We start from the raw sequence: 21,794 nt of genomic DNA, 5'->3' as shown, positions 1-21,794 counted from the left end.
GTTTGCCATTATAAGTTCATTCTAGATCTCAGTAAGGAATATCACGCTATTATTCAAAAAAGCTATCTTAAAACTACATTTATTTCGCCCAATCAACACACAGCATTTATGCAGGAAGACGAATATTAATTGATGGTTTTTCCGGAGCATACATAATTTTCTATGTTGTTCCCTTGTAATGAGTTGTTCCTTGGGTAATATAAAACGCAAATAATCCGCCGTTTATCAACACACTCAGAAAGAAAACATCTGCAGTGACAGAAACGAAAACACCGACAAAAAACAGGCCCCTGTCAAGACGAGAGTTAATAGATGAAGGCTTAAATAATAAACAAGTTTGCTTTGTGAAAATACGTATTTTTCTAAGGTAAGTTTTATGTAGAGAGGTAAGTTTTATGTGAGTTGAATATTTATGTTTTTATTTTTTTATGCGGAAGAAAATTGAAGTGCGTTCATTTTATGCGAGAAGTCGTTTGAGATATGGAGCTATTAAGCTTGGCCAGCATTAAATATCCCCTAAATAAAATCGCCGTTTTGTAAAACGGCGAAGAAATTTTTAAGTGTAAAGCGCAACCAAAACTCTGTTTTCCGTTTATGGCAAAAAATTCAAAATGGATTACCATATGCCATCATGTTTTGGTAACGCGCATGTAGTTTTTTGATAACATTCGGCTTTAGGATTTAGATAACGCTGGACCATCTTTTGTGTTCCTTTCTTCGTATACAAATTGTTATTGTGAAATAAAATCGGCAACAATCATGCAGCCCTCCATTTCTGACGGTTGAAAAAAAACTACAAGATATATGGTCGAGGTTACGACAAAAATTTCAGCAGTAAAACCGGCGAGAATGTTATAATAAGGGTAAAAAAAAAAAAACATGACTGCCATCTGGAGAAAAATGACAAAAGAGACATTTTATACTATATATTTAGCATAAGCATTAAAAAGCTAAACACAGTCTTGTTTTAATCTACTTCACTTTTTTTCATCAGTGGTTCTTTTGATAAAAAAAATAAAGTTCGATATCAGCCACAAAAAGTGAACCACTTTCCTAAAATAAGATATAAACTGATAAATTTGTGCCAGAACATTCGTAACTTTCAAGTCGTGCAATAAAGCAACGAACTTTTTGTTTTCATTTGACATGCTCTCCTGCATTTTTCAATCTTATGATTTGAATTTCTTTTTGTACGACATTCAAGCTATCCCGCCTTGCTAACAATGTGTTTCTTTTATGCAAGCCTTATTCCAGGAGCTGTATTTTAGTTTTTAATTCACACTCCATGATGCACAATAAATAATACGTGCCTAGCGGAGAGAATCGCGGGCGCATCGAAACAGTCGCGGCTGAAAACTCAGCCAAGGAGCGTGTGCCACCTTTTAGAAAAGACACAACAATAGACTACATGGTTCCAATAATGCTCTAGGCCTGAATAAACAATAGAGATAGAGTTATGATAATGCACGAATCAAAATAAATCGAGGCAATGGCTAAGAGGGAAAAAGCTCTAATGCAAACTGCAGATTATAGCTCTCTTTCTTGTTGCGTAGGAGCTGACCATTTGAAATTTTTATCGGTGTCACAAGCTCGAAGTACGAGAAATATTGCAAAAAGTACGCGAGTAAAGTTGCTGTGTGTCATACACGTTCACTCGTCTTTTATTCGATTTCACTCGGTTTATATTTGTGTTCACTCGGTTAACACTCGTGCTCACTCGGTTTACATTAGTGTTCACTCGGTTTGCATTCGCATTCACTCGGTTTTCATTCGTATTCACTCGGTTTACATTCGTGTTCACTCGGTTTAAATTCGTTTTCACTCGGTTTACATTCGTATTCACTCGGTTTACATTCGCATTCACTCAGTTTGCAGCCGTGTTCATTCGTTTTGCCGTCGTCTACACTCGATTTAGACACGTTCAGTTGTTTATGTTAGTGTTTGCTCGTTTTGAATTCGTGTTGACGACCTTCAATTGTTAACGATTTTCACGGGAACTTTATTTCGCAAAAATGGAACGAGTGGAAGCGTGACTTAATTTTCGAGATTTGGCCAAAAGTACGTTTTAAGGGTTAAAAAAGACATTTTCGCGGATCTTTAATTTTGCGATTTTTTGAAGATCGCGAAATAAATAACAATCGAGGTAGTTTTGCCAAAACAGTCATTTCGACAGTCGTTTCCACTCATCGTACGTTCGTGTAAACTCATTGCGCATTCCGGCATTTTCACTCTTGATTCACTCGTTTTACAATCGTCAGTTACTCGTTCATTAGCCGTTCAGTCTCGTCCTGCTGTCGTCTTCATTTCTTTGTTTAACATTCGTAAAAATTCGTGCCTGTAAGCAATGAAGTATGCGACGGTAGGAAAATTTGCACATTGATATTGGTTAGCATGTCAAAAGCCCTCATAATGCTTATTACCCTGCTAATAACGTGTAGTTAACAAACGTCCATGACACACACCTTCAGATCAGTCTTTTGACTGATCATTAGAGGTATGGGCTTCTAAAATACGCCATTTATTTTCTTTACTAAAAACATTTTACGTTTATTGAATCTTGGATGGCATTTACCTGACAAGACATTTTAATTTAACCTAGTTTATATGCTAGGTTTGAATATTAAAATAGTTTTAAGTTTGGCTAACAACCTGCTTAGGTCGGTTTACACAGCTCTGTCATTTTTGACAGCTGTTGAAATTAACTGAGAATTTGAACGGTTTTGAAAAGTAAACTTACGGTTCGAGTCACCAATCTAACGCGGCTAATTTGTCGACTCTTTAGTAAGTATATGATAATTTAAACGAGAAATGACATCAGGTCATCTCTTTGACAACACAACAAATGACTAACGAAGCATAACTTACTTAAAATGGTAATCTCTAAAGCTACTCATTCGATTCTCGGTTCCGCTTGCGACAAATTGAACACGCTAACTTTTCGAAACTTTGTTGTCGTTTCTAGATTGTATCGCCACCCTGCTTTTAAGTAAAAACACGCTACATCAAATTCACCCGGCAGAGAAATGGAAGAGTTTACCAGCAAGGTATGTTGAGTTAGATCTTAACAAATGTTATTTACGTTGCTTTGCGGCGGTTGTTCAACATCGTAGAGCGACCGATCATTTGGACACTTTATTGGCGTGACAAAATATGGCATTTAACTGTAGGTTTACAAAACGGACACAGTAGGACTAAATTTCAGTTTAATTTAAATTAAACTCTAGATGCTTTTCACCGAACGAAGTCTAAAATATTCGACTGGGTGTTAACTAATGTTCACCTCTGTTTTAAATTGTTCCTAATTCGACATTACACGAAAACACGGGATTTAATTATAAGGAAAAGCGTTCAGATCTGTTAGCATATGGTCAAAGGATATGGTCCTAAGTTTTTGATCCGTTAAAGAAGCTTGAAAAGATTTCGAGACATCTTATGCGTTCGGCTTAGTTCGGAGGTGTTTTCAATTTTAATTAAGGTTTACAAGTAAAACGAATCGTTTATGCTTTGTGGTCTGTATTAATTAAGTCTCTATATTTGTGTTTAAAGCCTTGGGAATCAACTACGGTATTTATTTCTCGTTTTGGTGTCTTGGTGCTATTTGTAAACAACAGACTGAAATTTAACAGTTGCCTCTCGTGACAAAATAAATGTATAGAGTAGCAAGTCGTTTGAAATGCCTTGTTTGATTAGTTGGAACGCCAAGGTTTTCGTGACTTTTCATACTTACGCTTGTATGACGTCATAAATTTGCATTATTTCCCGTTCCCAGGACTCCATTTTCAATATCTAAGTGAGAAGCCTGGGAACGGGTTCCAAAGCTATTAGTACAAAACTTTAAATTATGATTTAGAGTAAACTGGAACGGATTAAAGAACGACGAGCTTGGCAAGTTTGTTATATCTGTTATGTCTTTATGTCAAATAAGTCGAAACATGATCTAACATGGGAAGTATTTAGCCAATATATTTTCGAAAATCGTTTGATTTTTTTAAAATTTTCGGACTATCTTCGGAATATATCGTTTGATAGTGATACTCGGTGACCTTCGGCGGACTTCGGGTGATTTGCACAAATCTTTTTACTGTACCGTTCTCCGTACTGTACTGTATTCTATTCTGTAAAGCATGTACTGTACTGTACTGTACTTCATTCTGTACTGTTCTTTACTGTACCTTTTTAAATTGAGTAATTTTGTTAATTGTGCTTTATCACTTTATATAACATACATAATAATACGTATCGGGAACTCCTCTTTTTCAAAGTGAGTAACTAGCTTATTCTCTAATGCAATTTTCTCGTATTTTAACAGGAGGAATATTATCAGTTTTTAAAAAGTCCAGAAAATAAGGATAAACTAATAGTGATCGACTTCTACGCAGAGTGGTGTGGACCGTGTAGAAAGATAAAACCCCATTTTAGGGTAAGTCAGGACAAAATTATGCTTTAAATGAAATAATAAATTATTGCAATTTATATTTTAATTATATACATTAGGTGAGGGCCACAGGGTTACCAGTCTACGACTGTAAAGTGTGTCCTCGTTAAGTAATGTTTAATTAATGAGCAGCAGTGTTTTATCAAGTTTAACACACGAGGCGCAGTCGAGTGTTTTTGACTTGATAAAACTCGAACTGCGAATTTATTGAACGGCTTAATAAATCTTCTTATGTAGATCAACTTATTCTTGCACTAATATTTAGATTTGGGGTTATTTTGGCCTAGAAAATTGGACGTAAAGTTTAGCTGTGTCTTTAGGGACGGACCATTATTTTCTTGGAGGGGGGGGGGGGGGATGAAAAATTTTCCTCTGCAAACTTTTTTTTTTTTTAGTTTATGCACCTCTGCAAACATTTTTTTCGAAATTCTTACTATTTTTGTTATACATATCGCTTTTGCAAACAATTTATTTTGTCTTTCCAGGCCCTGCAAACAATTTTTTTCAATATTTTTCATCCCCCCCCCCCCGTCCAAAAAAATAATGGTCCGTCCCTTATCAGATATAAAGACACTCATTAAACATTAATTTCTTTTGTATTTTCTTTATGAATTATTAATGATTTTTTTTAAAATAAAGTTACTACTACTTCTACGAGAACAAAACATGGAACTCGGTTAACACGCTGAGCTGGTGGTTGTTCGTTGCTAAAAAAATTGGTCTTGTTGGCGCCAAAAAACGACGGTGTGGTGTAGGCGGGTTTAAACTGGATTTTCCTCATTTTTTCTGTCGACCTTTACAGTTTTTTACATTTATTTCTAATCTTTCTTTTTGTTCCTCAACGTGTAGTTGGTATGGGTTTGATAGAGCAGTTTTCGGTTGAGTGTTGTAAAACCTAATCCAGATTAATCACTCTGGCCAATCACAAACGACACAGACAATCCAGTAAACCAATCAACACTCGAAGCAAATACACGTAGCCGGCACGAAGCCCGGGAAAACGCGCATGAGCGAATCGCAATAGACCATTTGCATTATGACGTAAAAGCGCAAAGACTTCTGGTAGTTGTAGTTAGGTTCGAATTTTGTTCGCGGGAAAACACCATTTCTGGCTTATGATTGGCTAAGGGCAGCCAAGCGTGAAGGTAGACATCCAAGACTTTTAATTTGATCTGAAGTTGAGCTGCAAAGTTTACGCTCTTGTTGCTTCGAAATTTGTTTATACATTTATTTTTTCAGTTACCTGTCAAAAATATAGAAAACAGGATGATAGCTTTGGAATGAAAATTGACTGAGTTCTGTGTTTTAACCAAGACAGACAAATGTTGTTCGTGTTCAAGTAAGTTTAATATGTACGTTGTGTGGGGGAGTTGACTTGCTAGAGATTCATTCATCGCGGCCGACAACTTCTCTTCGTAAATAATTTTAACCTAATATCACAGCTTCAAAAAAAGCGCACTGGAAACAGATTGCTTGAAAGGACAAGTCGAGGATATAACTAAATTTGTGTGGAATCAAGTGAAAGCAAGGCAAGCGCTAGCCATTGACTTTGTTCTTAATCGATTTTCAGACGTTCAACAAACGATCGCTTCCATCGATCACAGGTGAATTAATTCTTCACTGAAAAGCTTAGAAAATTTACCATATATCATGATTGCTCGGCGGGACGGTCAGTTCAATTTATTTTTACAGTGAGACAGAGAAACGAGTCAAATAATTTTCCTCGTTCAATCGAGCTTCATCGATGAATCATGAAGGGTCAATCATAAAGGATTTTCAAGCTGATCAATCAAAACTTCCCTGTGCAGGTGAATACAGATCATTTGTTTTTATCTTAAAATTGTATTTTTTCGTCAAATTAGAACTGTAATTGCAATATTCTTTAACAAAGAAGTTTTCTTGTTTTTGTACTGGAAATGTCAACTCGTCGAGTAGCAGTTGTGGTTTCAATCCGAGCGAGGGCCGTGCGAGCAAATATAATTTGATTTCCATAATCTTGTTGATGAACGATTACTTGTGCGACTCGAAAGGTGAGCCTCAAAGATTTTTACGAGTGTAGAAATCATGTACTGTGCTCCCCCATGTTTAGAAAGGGTAAAATATTGCGTCTTCGTATATTATTTGAAAATACCTGGTAAGCAAAAGTTTTAGGAATTTAACTAAATAACCGCGCGACTGAGACTTGGAGGAAACACTCGTTGAAACTTCACTACAAAACGCAACCCAGCAAATATACAATTTCTTGCATAGCTTTTTTTTTTCATTTTAACGGACTTGGTTTTATACCGAGAGGTTGTTTTTTGCCCTTTAAATGAAGCCACAGGGACGTCTTCTTCGGTAAGAGTAATTTTCTTTACCTCCATCACAATTTTCTTGGGCAAGCGAGCTTGATGACGATTCAAAATTTCCCGCGAACCTAACTACAACTACCAGAAGTCTTTGCGCTTTTACGTCATAATGCAAATGGTCTATTGGTTTTGGTTTTACTTCCGATTGGTTGAAAAAGTGGCGCGAATTTTTTGAGCCAATCACTAAGCATGGTAATGCAAAACCAAGGCAAACGCGAATTACTCTCGACACTCAAGTGAAAACCACTCTAACAAGGCCAATAACAGCAGACGTAAATGCCACAACGAACCAATGACTGAACACGAAACAAATACATGAAAACGGCAAATAGCGCGGGAAAACGCGCGTGACCAAGGCGCGATTGGTTTTGTTCTTGCATCTGATTGGCTGAATAGGTAGCGCAAGTCTTCAATAAACCAATGGCAGCCAATTTTGAGTGTCGGCTTACGGATACATTCGTATTTATTTGGCGGGTAACGGTCAAGAAACTATGGCGGTTTCGGTCTTTAGGAGAAAACAAAAGCAATTTGCCGTCTAGGTTGAACAAAATATGGCGATTTGCGGACTGCACGACCTCCTATAATAGACCCTCCTTTATGGACTATCTTGTATTATTAAAAACTTGCAATGGTATATTGCAATTCCTGCGTTTTTATTGGTTAACAGGCAATGGTATATGAGCTCATATACCATTGACCACAAATATGGTAGCCCAAAACGCAGCCAAAACAGTCCAAAACAGCTGGGGAGCTCAAATATTGCAGTTCTTTGGGCATTTTTAATAGAACAATTATTCCACTCGCGCTTGTTGAATATGAGATCATTATAGCCCACGTGCTACTTCCATCTCATATCCAACGCGCGCTTGTGGAATAACTGCTAAATATTGCATTTACCATCCAGCAGGGTCTCAAAGGGGGGTTCCTGGAGCCCCGGAGCCCTGAAATTTCTGCTTTGGAGCCCGGAGCCCGATCATTTTACTGACTGGAGCCCTGATATTTTTTTGGCTGTGGAGCACGGAGCCCAAAGAAATTTTTCGCGAAGCCCAAAGCCCAGCGTTTTGAAATTTGATCATTTGCGATCCCAAATTGCATTTTTTCTTGTTTTATGACTGCATTTTGTTAAACTTTGTTATTATTGACCTTAGTGATATTCAAGTTAAATATTCAATCCACTTTTACATAGTTGGAGACATGATAACCGTCTTCTTGGGTTTAAAAAAACTGGTCGGAATTGCGAACGTTTTATTTGCGGACTTGATTTAGCGTTGCAAAATAATTTTTATATCTAAAGATTGTAGACCATAGTGGAGCCCGGAGCACGAATGCAGATAATATGGAGCCCTGGAGCCCTGAAATTTTTGTCTTGGAGCCCTTGAGCCCTGCATTTTTTAGCCCAGAGCCCTGGAGCCCTAAACCCCTTTGAGACCGTGATCCAGTGATGACTAATATTTCCTGCTTATAAACATTGATTTAAAGTGTTGTTATTTTCCTTGTCGCAGAAACTTCAGGACAAGTATCCCGATGTTATCTTTGCAAAAGTTGATGTTGATGATGCTGAAGTGAGTAAAAAATTTGTAATATTATCACAAATAAACAAAACTTGATTACTTCCTCTTTGGTGGCGTTTTTCTTCTACCTTAGTAAATTCTACACGTTTCCTTCGATCTAATTATAACGTCTGTTTTAATCAAAGCGTGGCAAGTAAATTACCGTTCATATATTTTTTCAGGCCTTAGCAGAAGCTGAACAAGTCGAAGTAATGCCTACATTTCACTTTTACAAGAATGGAAACAAGGTAACTTAAAAAGGCCTCTTTTGAAGTTAGGCTTCAAAACTTCCATATGGCACTTCACAATGGATTTCGTATGCTCCAGTTATGTTGTGCTACTTCTTAGTATTATAAATAAAGTCGACCCTTCTGTTGGCTGAAACCATTGCAACCAGAAAAGTGTCCATTTAGGAGGGTCTGAATGGGGTTTAGTGTTTAGCGTTATTTGCCCAAAATACTTAGTGTTTGTTGTTAAATTGGCAAATTTTTTAATGTTTACTGTTTCCGGAGAAAATACTGTAAAGTGTTTTGAGGGGTTTTTGTGAAAAGTTTTAGCATTGTAAATTCTTTTCTCTCTTCAAAAATTGTATTACAGTCGAAACCGAAGAACCGTGAACGCCAAAACTTATTTCTGGAATGTTTATTGTTCTACCACCAATCAGATTCGAGACGTTACCGCAAACAAACCGCAACAGTAATTAGCTAAAAAGTTTCGATTCTTGAATCACGAAACGACTTTTTCGTTTACATTAGTCTTCAGATCACCACCGATTAACAAACACTCTGGAATTGTTAATTTTCTTCTATTTCAGAGTTGAAGCATAAGCAAAGAATAACTATAAACAATAAATACTGAAAAGAGAAAAATAATCGAACAGACATGGCTAGACAGCGCGTCTAGAAGCAGAATAGAATTTTTGATTATTTTTACAAAATTACGGCCTATCCGGTTTTTTACTTACAATCATTTCTAGGTTTTATCCTTTTCCCCATTTCACCAAAAAATTTATTGAATAAACTTTACAAAAATGTTCTCTCTACTTTACTTCGATGCCGAGCCGGAACAGTTCACGAAGCGCGTCGCAGCAAAATTCTCCGGCCCAGTATGTCACGCAACGGCACCCATTTTTTCAAATTTTAACGGCACACGTATTTGAATTTGCAACGGCACGCAAGTTTGCATTTGCTGTGAAAATTCAGGTTTTACAGAAACAACATCGATTGCTCTATAAAAATGCTGAAAAGTAAGTATAAAATACATGCATTCAAGGATTGAATTCCTTTTACATCGCGCTTGCGTTCCTAATTTCAAAAGAATATTCTGATTTTAACTTAAATTTCCTACTTTTCAGACACGGTGCGCGTAAGGGAAAATATCCACGGTCAAATTTTCGATATGGGGAAGTCTTACCCTCAAGTTATTAGAGAGAATGTCCTGGACCTTTACAATGCTGGATTGTCGCAGAGAGAAATAAGCGCGGATGCTCGAGTTAGTCTTGGTTTTGTTAACAAAATAATAAAAGAGTACGAACAATTCAACTTTTCGATGCCACGAAAAGCCTTCAGTGGACGACAGAAGTATGTTATGAGCGAGGATGTTATGGATTATCTAGAGAACGAACAACTTAACAAACCAAGCACCTATACGCACGAGTTACAAGCTAGATTGGTGTTGGATGGAGTCTGTTTCCCGCATGAGATTCCCTCGAAAACGTCCGTGAATAGGTTTCTGAAAGAGGAACTCAGAATGACTCAGAAAAGAATCACGCAAGTCCCTAGTGAGTCCCTCACAGGTCCAAATATAGACAGTCAAAATCAGTTTCTGGATGAAGTCAGCAGAATAGATCCATGCACTCTTCATTTCTTTGACGAAGCAAGCGTAATCCGCACAACAGGAAACAGAAGGCTTGGAAGATCATACATTGGAGAGCCCGCCATTGAATTCCAGAGGTATGCGTCAAATGCAAGTTTTACAGTCAATTTGCTTCACTCCGCGATGGGTGTCGACCACTACAGCATTTTAGATGGCCCATCCAACGGAACCGAAATGCTGATATTCTTCGATGACGTTTTATCTTTGGAAAACCCAGATGGAAGCACTGTCGTGGAGAGAGGAGATACGGTAGTAATGGACAACTGTGGTTTCCACCATGGGCGCTTTGCCGAAGGAATGCTGAGAGACATGTTTGAAGAATTTGGAGTGAATCTTTTGTTTCAGCCGCCATACTGTCCTCATCTGAATACGTGCGAACTATGTTTCCACCAGATGAAAAGTTTCCTTTGTCGCTTCTCCAGGTTTGCTGAAGAAGAAACCCAAATTGCTATTGCAGAGGGTATCAGCGAGATCACACAACTAAATTCTATTGCTTACTTCCGGCACTGTGGATATCTTATGTGACAATTTGTTAACTTCAATGTTAACTCGACAGCTTTCCAAAAATTCCACGTAGACATAAAATAAACAATAATAACAATGCTTTTATTTTAAAAGTTGTAAATTGAACTGCACAAAATAAGTAACCATCTATCCTTGCGAAATGTTTAGGTTTCAACAGTCACGAATGAACCTGGGGCAAATAACATAGCTGCAAATAATATCTGGTATACCAATAAGTTATCTCCTGGATCGCAAAACACAATGTAATTACATGGCACTATAATGCCTCCACCAGACTCCCAAGTCCTGGGCCAGGGTGCAGAACTTGGTGTAGGTAGTCCTGTTATTTGGCTGTAAAAAAGTGTATAAAAAAGTGATGTTTAGTATGGCTGACTTGGTAAAATAAAAATATTATCAGGATCCAAATCCCATGCAACAATAAAGGCAATCCCCTCACATACGATTGTGCTATAAGGTATCCCTGCAAAAACCGCTTTCTCCAACTGAAAAGTTGCTTTTTAGTTGAGAGGTTTCATGTAAAAGAAAGTTGCGTCAGATTGCGTGACGTCTGAAATCACGCTCGCGCGCGTTTGTTGCCGGAACATTACCAATGTTTAGGTTGTGCCTTTTTCTAGAATTTATACATAGAGTACTGGGTGAAGTAGTATCCAAATTGTCACTTACCATAATACAACCAATTTGCCTGGTAGGCGAGCGAAAAGAGACCCCACGTAACTGCATAAATTGATAGGAACATGCCCTATGACTTCACCTGAGGCACTGTGCACGGAAACTGCATTGCAGTCATAAGCATTGTTGATCTCAGGTTGACACTCAAATGTATCTCCCGCATTAACAACAGGTTCATAAGCATGATAACCTTTCATAACGCAGTTGTTGATTACAATTTTGCTCATGGTCAAGGTTTTATGTGTCTTTCGGATGGATAGGAGATAGTGTATGCAAATTGTACTCTGTGGAGAAAAAACGGATCGAAATCCACCAATGACAGCCCACTAGCATGACCTTTTGAACTTGTGACCGGTGTGCATCGGTTGTGATTGGCTCATTTTGATCATTAGAAAGCGGCTAGATGTGTTTTTGCCACTGCTATCCTGTTTCCCGCGCAAACTGTTTCTAAAGTTTCAAGATGTCTGAAATAAAGCAATGGTTAGCAGCGATGGGAATAGCTGGAATCGAACGATTAAGCGAAGTCTTTGAGGCCCAAGGATTTTCAACTCGGAAATCGCTGAAATATCTAGACGAAGCTGATTTAGATTATCTCTTCTCTTCGCCAAAGAAATTGAGGCTGGCGGAGAAAAGAGCAATAACACAGGAGCTTCAACAACTGAAGCGACAATTGTTCAGTTATGTGGACAAAAGCCCAACCAGTGGACCGACAGGAACACCGCAAACAGCTGCAGATTCTCCACTGGAGCGACGTAAGATGGAACTTGTGGAAAATGTCAGTTTCCTTGAAGCGCAAGCATCGAGCGCAGAAGAGTATCTGTCACAAATGAGAAGAGAAAATGATTCGCTTCAAACCGTGACGCGTGGTCGAGTTTGTGGACATTGTCATCAGAGCGGCCACAACAAAAATACATGTCGAGGCTTACAATGCGATTCCCATCTGAAATGCAGAATTAAGGATAAACACCCAGAGGTCGCTAAGTCACTGAATGAAACTCAAAAAATGGTGGAAACACTAAAAAAAAATTTGGAGACAGCCAAACAAACCCTGGAACAGTTCACGCTGCAAATGCAAAGATCACGCGGAAGTTTTTTCGCAGTCATGCGCCCACGACTAAAGCGACTCAACCCCATTAAGTACTTAAAGCGGCAAGACTTGGATAAAGATTTAATGTACCTTCAAAGAATACTCGAGAACAAGATACCACCGGAATCCGAGGATTGGCGGCTGCCGCATCTAATCGAGAGCTCTCAACGGGGAGTGTTCAGCCCTCACCTTCTGAATACTGCAAGCATGTCACCCATTCAGCCGGCTGCGCATTCCACACCGTCACCTAACAGTTCTGCTCCAGAGCGAGTATCTCTTCAAGTGCATGCAGGATCACTGGGGGGAGCAGTGGAAGTAAGTCCAGTGTCATTCACTCCTGAAGCAGTCGCAGCATCAAGAGACCGAAGAATGTTTACACCAGCCAATTTTAGATTCCATCCCTATTACTGACTTAGAACATATTCATTCAGTAAAACTGAAAGCATGTAGGTACTGTGTTTAATGATTGTTTTAGTACGGGGTATTAAAAGCACAGCTGTTGAGTTTATCCGGCATATTGTTGATCGGGTCAAGTTACCAAGACTGAACTGTTTACATTCAAAGGATTTCATGTGTTAACAATGTATATTAAGGAAAAGTTTACATTAAAAGCTCAGTGAGTTTATGCTGCTGTTAGTAGTTCCACATTGTTACGGCTGAAACTTTCCGCTTTTGCAATGTTCCAGACCGCCCTTTTGGTGTTTCCGTTTATCTTGGTACAAAGAAACTTTTTCTAATGAACATTTGTTCGGTGAAACGTAATAAACAGCAAATTTCTACAAATCGAATAAATATATTTTCATACTGCTATCACACGCACTTTCTACCCTCTTTCAGCGAGATTCATGATCACTGCTGTATGTTTGCAAAAAGCCAACTTTTTTTGGTTCAAAGATAAAAATGTTTCGGCTATCATTGTGTGACATACTGGGCCGGAGGGTTTTGCTGCGACGCGCTTCATGAACTGTTCACTGACTGTTCCGGCTCCGGGTAGAGAGAACATTTTTGTAAAGTTTATTCAATAAGTTTTTTGGTGAAATGGGGAAGAGGATAAAACCTAGAAATGATTGTAGCTAAAAACACCGGATAGATCGTATTTTTTTTTAAAAAAAAAGCAAAAACTCGATTTTATTCTGCTTCTAGACGCGCTGTCTAGCCATGTCTGTTCGATTATTTTTCTCTTTTCAGTATTTATCCTTTATAGTTATTCTTTGCTTATGCTTCAACTCTGAAATAGAAGAAAATTAACAATTCCGGAGTGTTTGTTAATCGGTGGTGATCTGAAGACTAATGTAAACGAAAAAGTCGTTTCGTGATTCAAGAATCGAAACTTTTTAGCTAATTACTGTTGCGGTTTGTTTGCGGTAACGTCTCGAATCTGATTGGTGGTAGAACAATAAACATTCCAGAAATAAGTTTTGGCGTTCACGGTTCTTCGGTTTCGACTGTAAGTCACTCAGGAACTTAGAGAAAATTTTCGGATTTCTCCTCGGAGATATTCGGTAGTTAGTAGAGGGGACTTTTCCCCTCAGCTAAACATTTTAGACACGTTAATAAAGTTATTATTATTATTATTATTATTATTATTATTATTATTATTATTATTATTACAAGTGAAACCGGTAAAAACAATATATAATTATATATTCCATAGAAAACAGGAAAATGTGAAAAGGTTAAAAAATAGATTAGTCTGAATAAATCTGCAGCTTACAGTACTTTTATAAGTAAATGCCTACATTGTGCAGTTCCAGAAAATTTGATACTCACCCCAAGGATGGTCAATGGAAATTCTGAAGGGGAGGGAGGGCGCAATAGCCCAAATTTTTAAAATAAAGTATGAAGCTAAACTGAAAGTTCCAGGGGGTCGGAAGGGTCCAATCTTGGGGTAGGTATGGATATTTTTGGAACCACACATTATAATTAAACTGCCATTAAGGTCTGGACACACTAGGTGACACGTCACTGCAACACGCCGCGGCGACAGTCGCCTAGTGTGACATGCGACAAACTGTGTCGCTGCAACAGAATTTTGTCCCTGCGACGTCTTGCACGAATTCAAACTGGTTTGAGAGCGCGTCATGTATTTTCGCCATATTGAATATGGAAAACTAGTTTGCATTCCCCCTCTTCCAAATTAGTTGTTTGTGCACCAAACAAACACCTTGTTGCAGCGACTTAGTTGTAAGCAGTACACATGGAGCGACTTGTCGCCGCGACCTGTCAAGTCGCATAAGTTGTCCCGACCTTTACACTATTGAAGACACTTAAGCCTGTGCTAGAGTAAATTTATGGTCTGCGATAGTAATTTCGTAAATTTTCGTAATATTTTCGTAGAATACCCCGCCATTATTCATCAGCTCCCGTGGTCCACAGTCCGCAGTGAAATTTTGTTGTTAAGTTATATTTCACTCATAACGCAGTCCGCAGTCATGCATTCCATTAATCAAAATTGGATTTAATTGTTATAATTGCCTGCCACCGCGGTCCACAGTCCCATAGTGTTTTATTTGAAAATAATACAGTCTGCTAATCGCCTGCCACCAGGGCCCGTAGTCCCGTAGTCGATTCTAAGAAATGCTAGTAAATGTTATAATCGCCTGCCACCCTGGTCCGCAGTCCCGTAGTGGATTTAAGAACAGTAGATATCCTGAACACAATATAAAGGCTAACCGCAAGCAACCAAATCGCAGTCCGTAGTGTACCCAGAATTCTACATGTTAACAATATATAGTGTTGCCCTTACAAATATAGATAGCTAACCGTGAACAGGCTAACCAAAGTGCATTTTAGGCTAACCGAAATGAATAAGTAGGCCTCTCTAAACACAAAACATTCTGTCCCATATGTTCACTATGGGACTGCGGACCACGGTGGCAGACAAGAAATGCGTGACTACGCAGTGGCAGGCAATCTAAACACCAAACTTTTTGTGACGGACCGTGGACCGTGGACTGCGGTGACATTAAAATCAGTTCAGCATGAAATAATTTTTGATATTTGTATGGTGACTGCAGACTGCGGTGGCAGTCATTTCAGTTATGCAAAAAAGTGCCGGGGTAATCTACAATCATGCCAAAACAAAATAGTTTTGTCATGAACCTAGAATGGTTTCAAAACTTACATGTAATAAAGTGTCAGTATTCACATGTAGCCTTATCTGACTGGGTTCTGGGATGTTCATATTACATATAACATAGCTATAAATGTCACTAAAGTATATTCAGGTTTAAACTGGCAACATGTGGGAATCAATCATGTGACAATTTTATTACATTAACACAATGTGTATTTTTGAGTTCATTTTGACTAAGAGAAATGTCATTGCACTCTTCAAGTCACCTGTAAATAGAAACAAAACAAACAAAAACTGTTTATTTTGATGAAATTGCTATTTTTCCAGCATGCAGACTGTATATTGAATGGCCTTTTTCAGTGTGTGAAAAAAAACTGACTGCTTTCATGTTGGGCTAGTGGATTCAATAATTTTTTCCACTTGCTAGATAGCCAAATGACATTTATGGATTTTTATTTGTTGTTGTTGATCTTTCCAGAGAAACATGGGACTTTGGGCAAGCATATAATGGTTTCACCTTGCACAGTCTACCTGGGTCAGGCCAGGAAGAAATCAATTTTCTTTGCACCCTTCCTTTCATTAATCATAATTTTGCAGAAAAAAATGTCAGTCTTCATCTGAATTTTTTACATTGCTAGCTGTAGTTTAAAATGCTACTGAAGGCCATCCAACAACTGAAAATACATGCCTTAAAAAAAGGTCAAACAGCTTTTTTATAACATAGGCAAATGTCTGGTCAAAAAGTAGATCTTTTAAAAATGTCTCAGGTAGTGAATGTGTGAAGAGAGGAGGATGGGAATTGCTGAGATTGGCTAAAGAGATCAATAACTGCCTGAACTTGTTATAATCCATAGTTTAACTCACCAGCAATTCAGAAAGTCCTCAGTTCAGAATTCTGTAAATCCTGTTTACAAATTAGACATTCTAATAATCCCACAAATTACCTGTATACAACAAAATGCAAAAGAAACGTCAATCTATGTCTGGCAATACAATACACATCGTGGTAAGATAGAAATTTAAACTTCAGAAATGGTCTCATTTATTTCTTTGCGGCCGGAAATGACCACATGGTCAATATTTTGACAAACATTTCCTCACGTATAAATAATCAAAGGATGCGATTCTTATTAAATTGAAGTAGCTTAACATTCAGATGACAAATATAAATAACAATTACATGCCTCGACGAACTGAGTGACATTACTATGACACTATCGCCTCAAAATCTACAAGATCTTTTCGGCTTTAATTCCAGTGAGCTAAGACCAGCTTAGTTTTAGTACGATTCTATCTTTAGCACTTTTATTAATCTTCACATAAACGCCGAAGACATAAGCTTAAGCCAGTCTTCAAAATGAAATTATAGTACAATGAGAAACGCTTACCTGAAGTCTCTGTTAGAAATGTTTGTGCGAAAAGCTTCCACCGTTTCTCCTCATTCCATATTCTTCTCCAGTATCGGGAATACAAATAAAGGATATCGAACACCCTTGGTTTGGGCACTCGTTTTTGCGTCAAGAAGAAAGAACATTGACAAAACTATCCTATAGAACTTGAAATTGCAAAATCAAAACACTAGATCGACGCCATTTTGAAAATGCGCCCGCAATACGGACCGCGGGGAATCCGCAAGCAGAGGGGACTGGGGGGGACACAGCTTAAACTCTCCCCAAGCGCCACTCCTTTGTCTGAAAGAAATTACATTCAACCTCGCTCAGAGCAATTACAATGAAAAGAAACTGATCACGCTATAATAAAGAGCATACACTCAAGCCTTTGGCAAAATTTTCTTTTATTTCAAATGCAAATGGTCGTTGAGTAGGAAGCCAACAAACTTTTCTATTGTATTTTTTACTACCGTACTTTTTCACGAAAAAGTAATAATGGCCATTTTACAAAACACTATTTAAAAAACTACAACTTTGCTCAAAAAGATCCTAAGAGAGAGGTTCTAGTAAAGTTTTCAAGCGAATTTAAAAATGTGATCCGTTCTGGTCACGTGACCGATGACGTCATAACAATGGGACTAATTAAAAACTACTTCACATATAATTATCTACCAACATGTAATTTCTTATTACCTCGCATTTAATGCAACGCCAGATACGCACTTGTACCCAGACTCCCATTTTTTGAAAATTGTGCATAGCTACCTTAATTTTGATATTTTGTTCGGTACCTGGGCAGTCCGAAATGCCTCACACCAATGTGCTTCAAACTGCAATGACTGCATTTTTAGTAATAAACTATTTTCGTCACAGTGAGCAAAAACGAACTTCTGAGCAAAGTCACGTGACTAATGACGTCATCAACCTACGACTTATACAATAAGTAGTTTATGGTAAGAGTTATTTCTATACGACGTACTACTCCTGCTGACTTCAAACTGACCAAGTTATTTGGCATTGACGATTTTTCAGTTGCAAAGGATTTTGGGAAGGTTTTTATTATAATTATATATTGTTTTTATAATTATTATTATTATTATTATTATTATTATTCGGAAATCTTCGGAATTCTTCCGAAATGATTGGAAATAGCCGAAAACTTCTTCATATACTAAACAAAATAATATCTGGATAAAATTTACTGTTACAGTGAATTTTTTACTGTTAGTGTTAAATTGCCTTAAATTTAACTGTTTCATGTTACGTACCCAAAAAATTACGTGTTTAGTGTTATCGAGATACCCTCATTCAGACCCTCTCATTTAGGAGGTGCCCACTTATATAGGTGGTTAAAAATGTAAGGTTTGTATGTGGCTGGGAGCATGACTAAGGGTCCGCTTATATTAGGTGTCTGCTAGTGGAGGTTCGACTCTGTTATTATTTCATGAAACACCCTTCGATAAAGTCCCATTGACACTTTGAAGCAACTTGTATTTTATTGAAAATTTGAATCAAATTTTCTACAGCACATTCACGTTTAAACGAGTCCATGATACTGTCGAGCTATGATATGTGGGTAAATAAAGTTAACTCCCTCCCTTCCCTCCCTCCCTCCTTCCCTTCCGTGCTTGCTTGCTTGCTTGCTGACTGACTGACTGACTGACTGACTGACTGACTGACTGACTGACTGATCGTGACTGACTGACTGACTGACTGATCGAGACTGACTAACTGACGTGACTGACTGATCGAGACTGACTGACTAACTGACCGACCGACCGACTGACCGACTGACTGATCGTGACTGACTGACTGACTGACTGACTGAGTGACTTACTTACTGACTTACTTACTTACTTACTTACTTACTTACTTACTTACTGACTTGCTTCATTGTTTACTTTGCTACCTGCCTAATTTACTTCTTCACTTTTGCACTTGCAATTAAATGCAAACTTTTAATTCTACTTCATTTTCTATTTTATTTTCCAGCTGCATGTATTCAGCGGGTCTAACGAGAAGGATTTAGAAGATAAAATAAAGGAACTGAAATAGCCACCCTTAAGATGCAACAAGAAAAGAACTCGTGAATTTTCAGTCTCGGCTACACAGTATAAGAGACGGCATAGTTTACTTTAATGATTTGAATAGACACTTGTTTTATCAGTAACATGGAGATTCAAAATACAACATTGTTGTAAACTTGTTACCAGGGTCATTTTGCCTGTCAAGGATGAAAAAAGGCCTGGAAACGAGTATGTCTTTTATGAGGGTCTCAATGGGGTTAACCGTTAGCCGTAAAACGGCCAAAAATTTAGCCGTTAGGCGTAAAAAATGGAAAATTTTAACCGTTAGCCGTAAAATGTGTTAACCGTAAAAATCGGTCAGTGGTTATAAATAACCCAAACTAGTTCACTTCATCGTCCCAAAAGTGGTCCAAAGACCTAAAATACGTTTTTCAATAATGGAAATTGATTTTTAACTATTAAAAACAATGAAAATTAACTTTTAACTTCTGTTAACCGTAATGGAAATAAATTAACCGTTAGCCGTAAAAAGGCCAAAATTTTAACCGTTAACCGTAAAAGCCCCCACCCCATTGAGACCCTCTTTTATGACTCTTTATTTATGTTTTTAGACCCAATTTCGTCCCTAGAGCTGCCGGTCTCTCTTAGCCGGGGGTGCCTGAAGCAAAAGGAACAATTGCTCCATATTCAGCCGGCTAAGAGGGACAAGCGGCTCTAAGGGACGAGAATGTTTTAGACCGCAAAGCTTGTAACCTCTCATCCCCCCCCCCCAAAAAAAAAAAAAAAAAAAAAAAAAAAAAAACTGAACCCCCGCAAGTGCCACACCCAGGTATTATAAGGAGTACGGGTGATTTAGGTGAGGACTCTTTGGCCTCGGTGAATATTAACGTACTGACTGCTAAAACAATAAATTTGAAAACTAAACAGAAAAATGTTGTCTAGCTGCTACTAAAAAGGCGAAATTCTCGCTTCTAAAATCCTTCGACGGTAAAGATGTCGGAATGTTAAAGACACGTACAACAAAGGGGAAAACGATTTTATTTTAAATGTCCTTTCCCGTATAAAGCTCGTGTCATTGTCTCCCTCTTTTCCTCCCGGAAATATCTGTGTTTGAGTCCTGACTAGAAGTGCTCCATGTTTTTATTTCAGTTTTCTGCGTCATCGAAAGCTTTAATCAGGGAGTTGTGAAAATCCTTTTAGAGTTATTTGTTCCCGTATCGCGTTATTATTGTTCCGCCTTCTGCTGCAGAGTCGACATAAAATTTTTTAATCCCACGATAACTTTCAACAAATGACAGACAAATTATTGGATTTACCATAGTTGACGAGAACCACATAAAAAGCGCCAAAACGTAAATTGGTCGCTGAAAGTCACATGAAGAAGGTTTCAAAAATATTAAACGAAACAAAGCGTATGGAAAAACACAAACGTAAAACAACACTACGATAACAACCGCCATTCGAATAGCTTGTCGCCGTTTCTTTAAAGAATGTCTTTGTACATTTGTTGCGGCGTCTGCGAGGGCTTTACTTTGCCTTTTCAAGGAAATTACTATCGCAGTGTACAAAATGGCTATTAAAAATAAGGGAGCGATGAAGCGTAAAGTCAGATGAAGCCATAGATATACTGCGCCAGCTTCCTGGCTAGGAAAAATTGATGTTATGTTTTTAGGGATACAGTACATGCTATTACCATATTCATTAAGCCCCATGGTTATCAGCGATGGAAAATAGAATAGGCCTCCAATAATCCATGTAGAAACGATAGCTATTGTTCGAATCTTGGTTGAAATAAGCCCACGTTTTATTGGAAAAACGACGGCGACAAATCTATCAATTGCTATCCACACCAAGCTTTGAACTGAAACAAGGAGAGACACTTCAATTACGAAAATGTACAACTTGCAAAAAATCGATCCTAAGATTCCACTGACGCGCCAATGCCACGAGTCGCTGACGAAAACAATTAATTGATGAGGCATTGCAATCAGGGAAAACAGCAAATCTGAGACGGCCATGTTCACGATGAAATAATTAATCGTTTTTCGTAATTCTCGGTTTTTGTAGACGATGATGATTATGAAGGTGTTCCCGAAGAAACTGCCCAACAAAATAAAGCAGTACGCACAAAGAATGGCCATTTTCTTTGCAGTGGAATCAACAAAGATACACGACAAGTTCTGTTGACCCCGTGAATTCGAAGTTGCGTTGAGAGTTTCTGCGATCGTTGTGTTGTTTCTAGATGACATGATCTACTGCTTTACTTTTCGGCCGTATTATCAGTGCTTAAGAAACTTCACTGCTCTTAATAAGCACATGCAACCAGGTTACAAAATGAAGCCGACATCCCTCGACCCAATTTAATCGGAAATGAATTTCAATTCCATTGGTTTTAATTTAAGTCGTGAAAAAGAGATTTACATATAAAAACTTTTGTGATTTTTTCTTCTTTCATTCCTTTCTGATCGTGCAAAAAAGCAATCAGACCAGCGGGAGGATTCCTTCCGGCTGTTTACAAACCGAAGTAATGTCAAATAATAACTTAGGACTTCATTATCGATTCATTAGTGTGAAGAACATTAACTGCTCAATGAAATGCCAATATCGCATCACAGTTTATCTAAGTTCATCCAAACAAAGTTATCACAATGGATAAAAACTTTGAAATTTAAATTCAATCTTAATTTTTAATTAACTATACGACATAAAGAATAAGAAATGTCAAATCTCAATGTAGATTTCCTAAAGTTTGTTGTGGAGACCGTTTTATCATTTTAAATTTTGTCCTTCTTATTACAAACTAGTAATTCC

The 21,794-nt window shown here is 37.9% G+C and overlaps 2 protein-coding genes and 1 long non-coding RNA gene across 6 annotated transcripts; 1 reads left to right on the top strand and 2 right to left on the bottom strand.

Annotated features, from left to right (window-relative positions):
* The first annotated feature begins 176 nt into the window (after window positions 1-176).
* LOC144638356 (thioredoxin-like) lies at window positions 177-19,745 on the top strand. 4 transcript variants are annotated; one of them, XM_078497579.1, is made up of 6 exons: window positions 177-367; window positions 2,963-3,044; window positions 4,310-4,420; window positions 8,286-8,345; window positions 8,516-8,581; window positions 18,949-19,745. In XM_078497579.1, the coding sequence occupies exons 2-6, from the start codon at window positions 3,024-3,026 to the stop codon at window positions 19,009-19,011; spliced, it is 321 nt and encodes a 106-aa protein (XP_078353705.1). In that variant the 5' UTR covers window positions 177-367; window positions 2,963-3,023; the 3' UTR covers window positions 19,012-19,745. The 4 variants fall into 4 exon arrangements, 3 of the variants coding, with proteins under 3 accessions (XP_078353705.1, XP_078353706.1, XP_078353703.1); XM_078497580.1 differs by lacking the exon at window positions 177-367 and adding an exon at window positions 2,853-2,873; XR_013567901.1 differs by lacking the exon at window positions 177-367 and having other exon boundaries at window positions 2,882-3,044; window positions 18,949-19,211; window positions 19,561-19,745.
* LOC144638501 (uncharacterized) lies at window positions 15,745-17,071 on the bottom strand. The gene is made up of 3 exons (XR_013567959.1): window positions 16,954-17,071; window positions 16,430-16,509; window positions 15,745-15,831 (listed from the first exon to the last, which is right to left on the bottom strand). It is a non-coding gene; the product is annotated as an uncharacterized LOC144638501 (long non-coding RNA).
* Window positions 19,746-19,780: 35 nt separating the features above from the next.
* Window positions 19,781-21,681, bottom strand: LOC144638240 (G-protein coupled receptor 83-like). The gene has a single exon (XM_078497454.1). The coding sequence runs from the start codon at window positions 21,230-21,232 to the stop codon at window positions 20,186-20,188; it is 1,047 nt and encodes a 348-aa protein (XP_078353580.1). The 5' UTR covers window positions 21,233-21,681; the 3' UTR covers window positions 19,781-20,185.
* Window positions 21,682-21,794: the final 113 nt, after the last annotated feature.

The sequence above is a fragment of the Oculina patagonica genome, chromosome 14, assembly GCF_052425735.1.
Source record: "Oculina patagonica isolate OP01 chromosome 14, crgOcupat, whole genome shotgun sequence".
In the NCBI taxonomy this organism is placed as follows: Eukaryota; Metazoa; Cnidaria; class Anthozoa; order Scleractinia; family Oculinidae; genus Oculina; species Oculina patagonica.
This window is presented reverse-complemented; position numbering and strand designations above follow the sequence as displayed.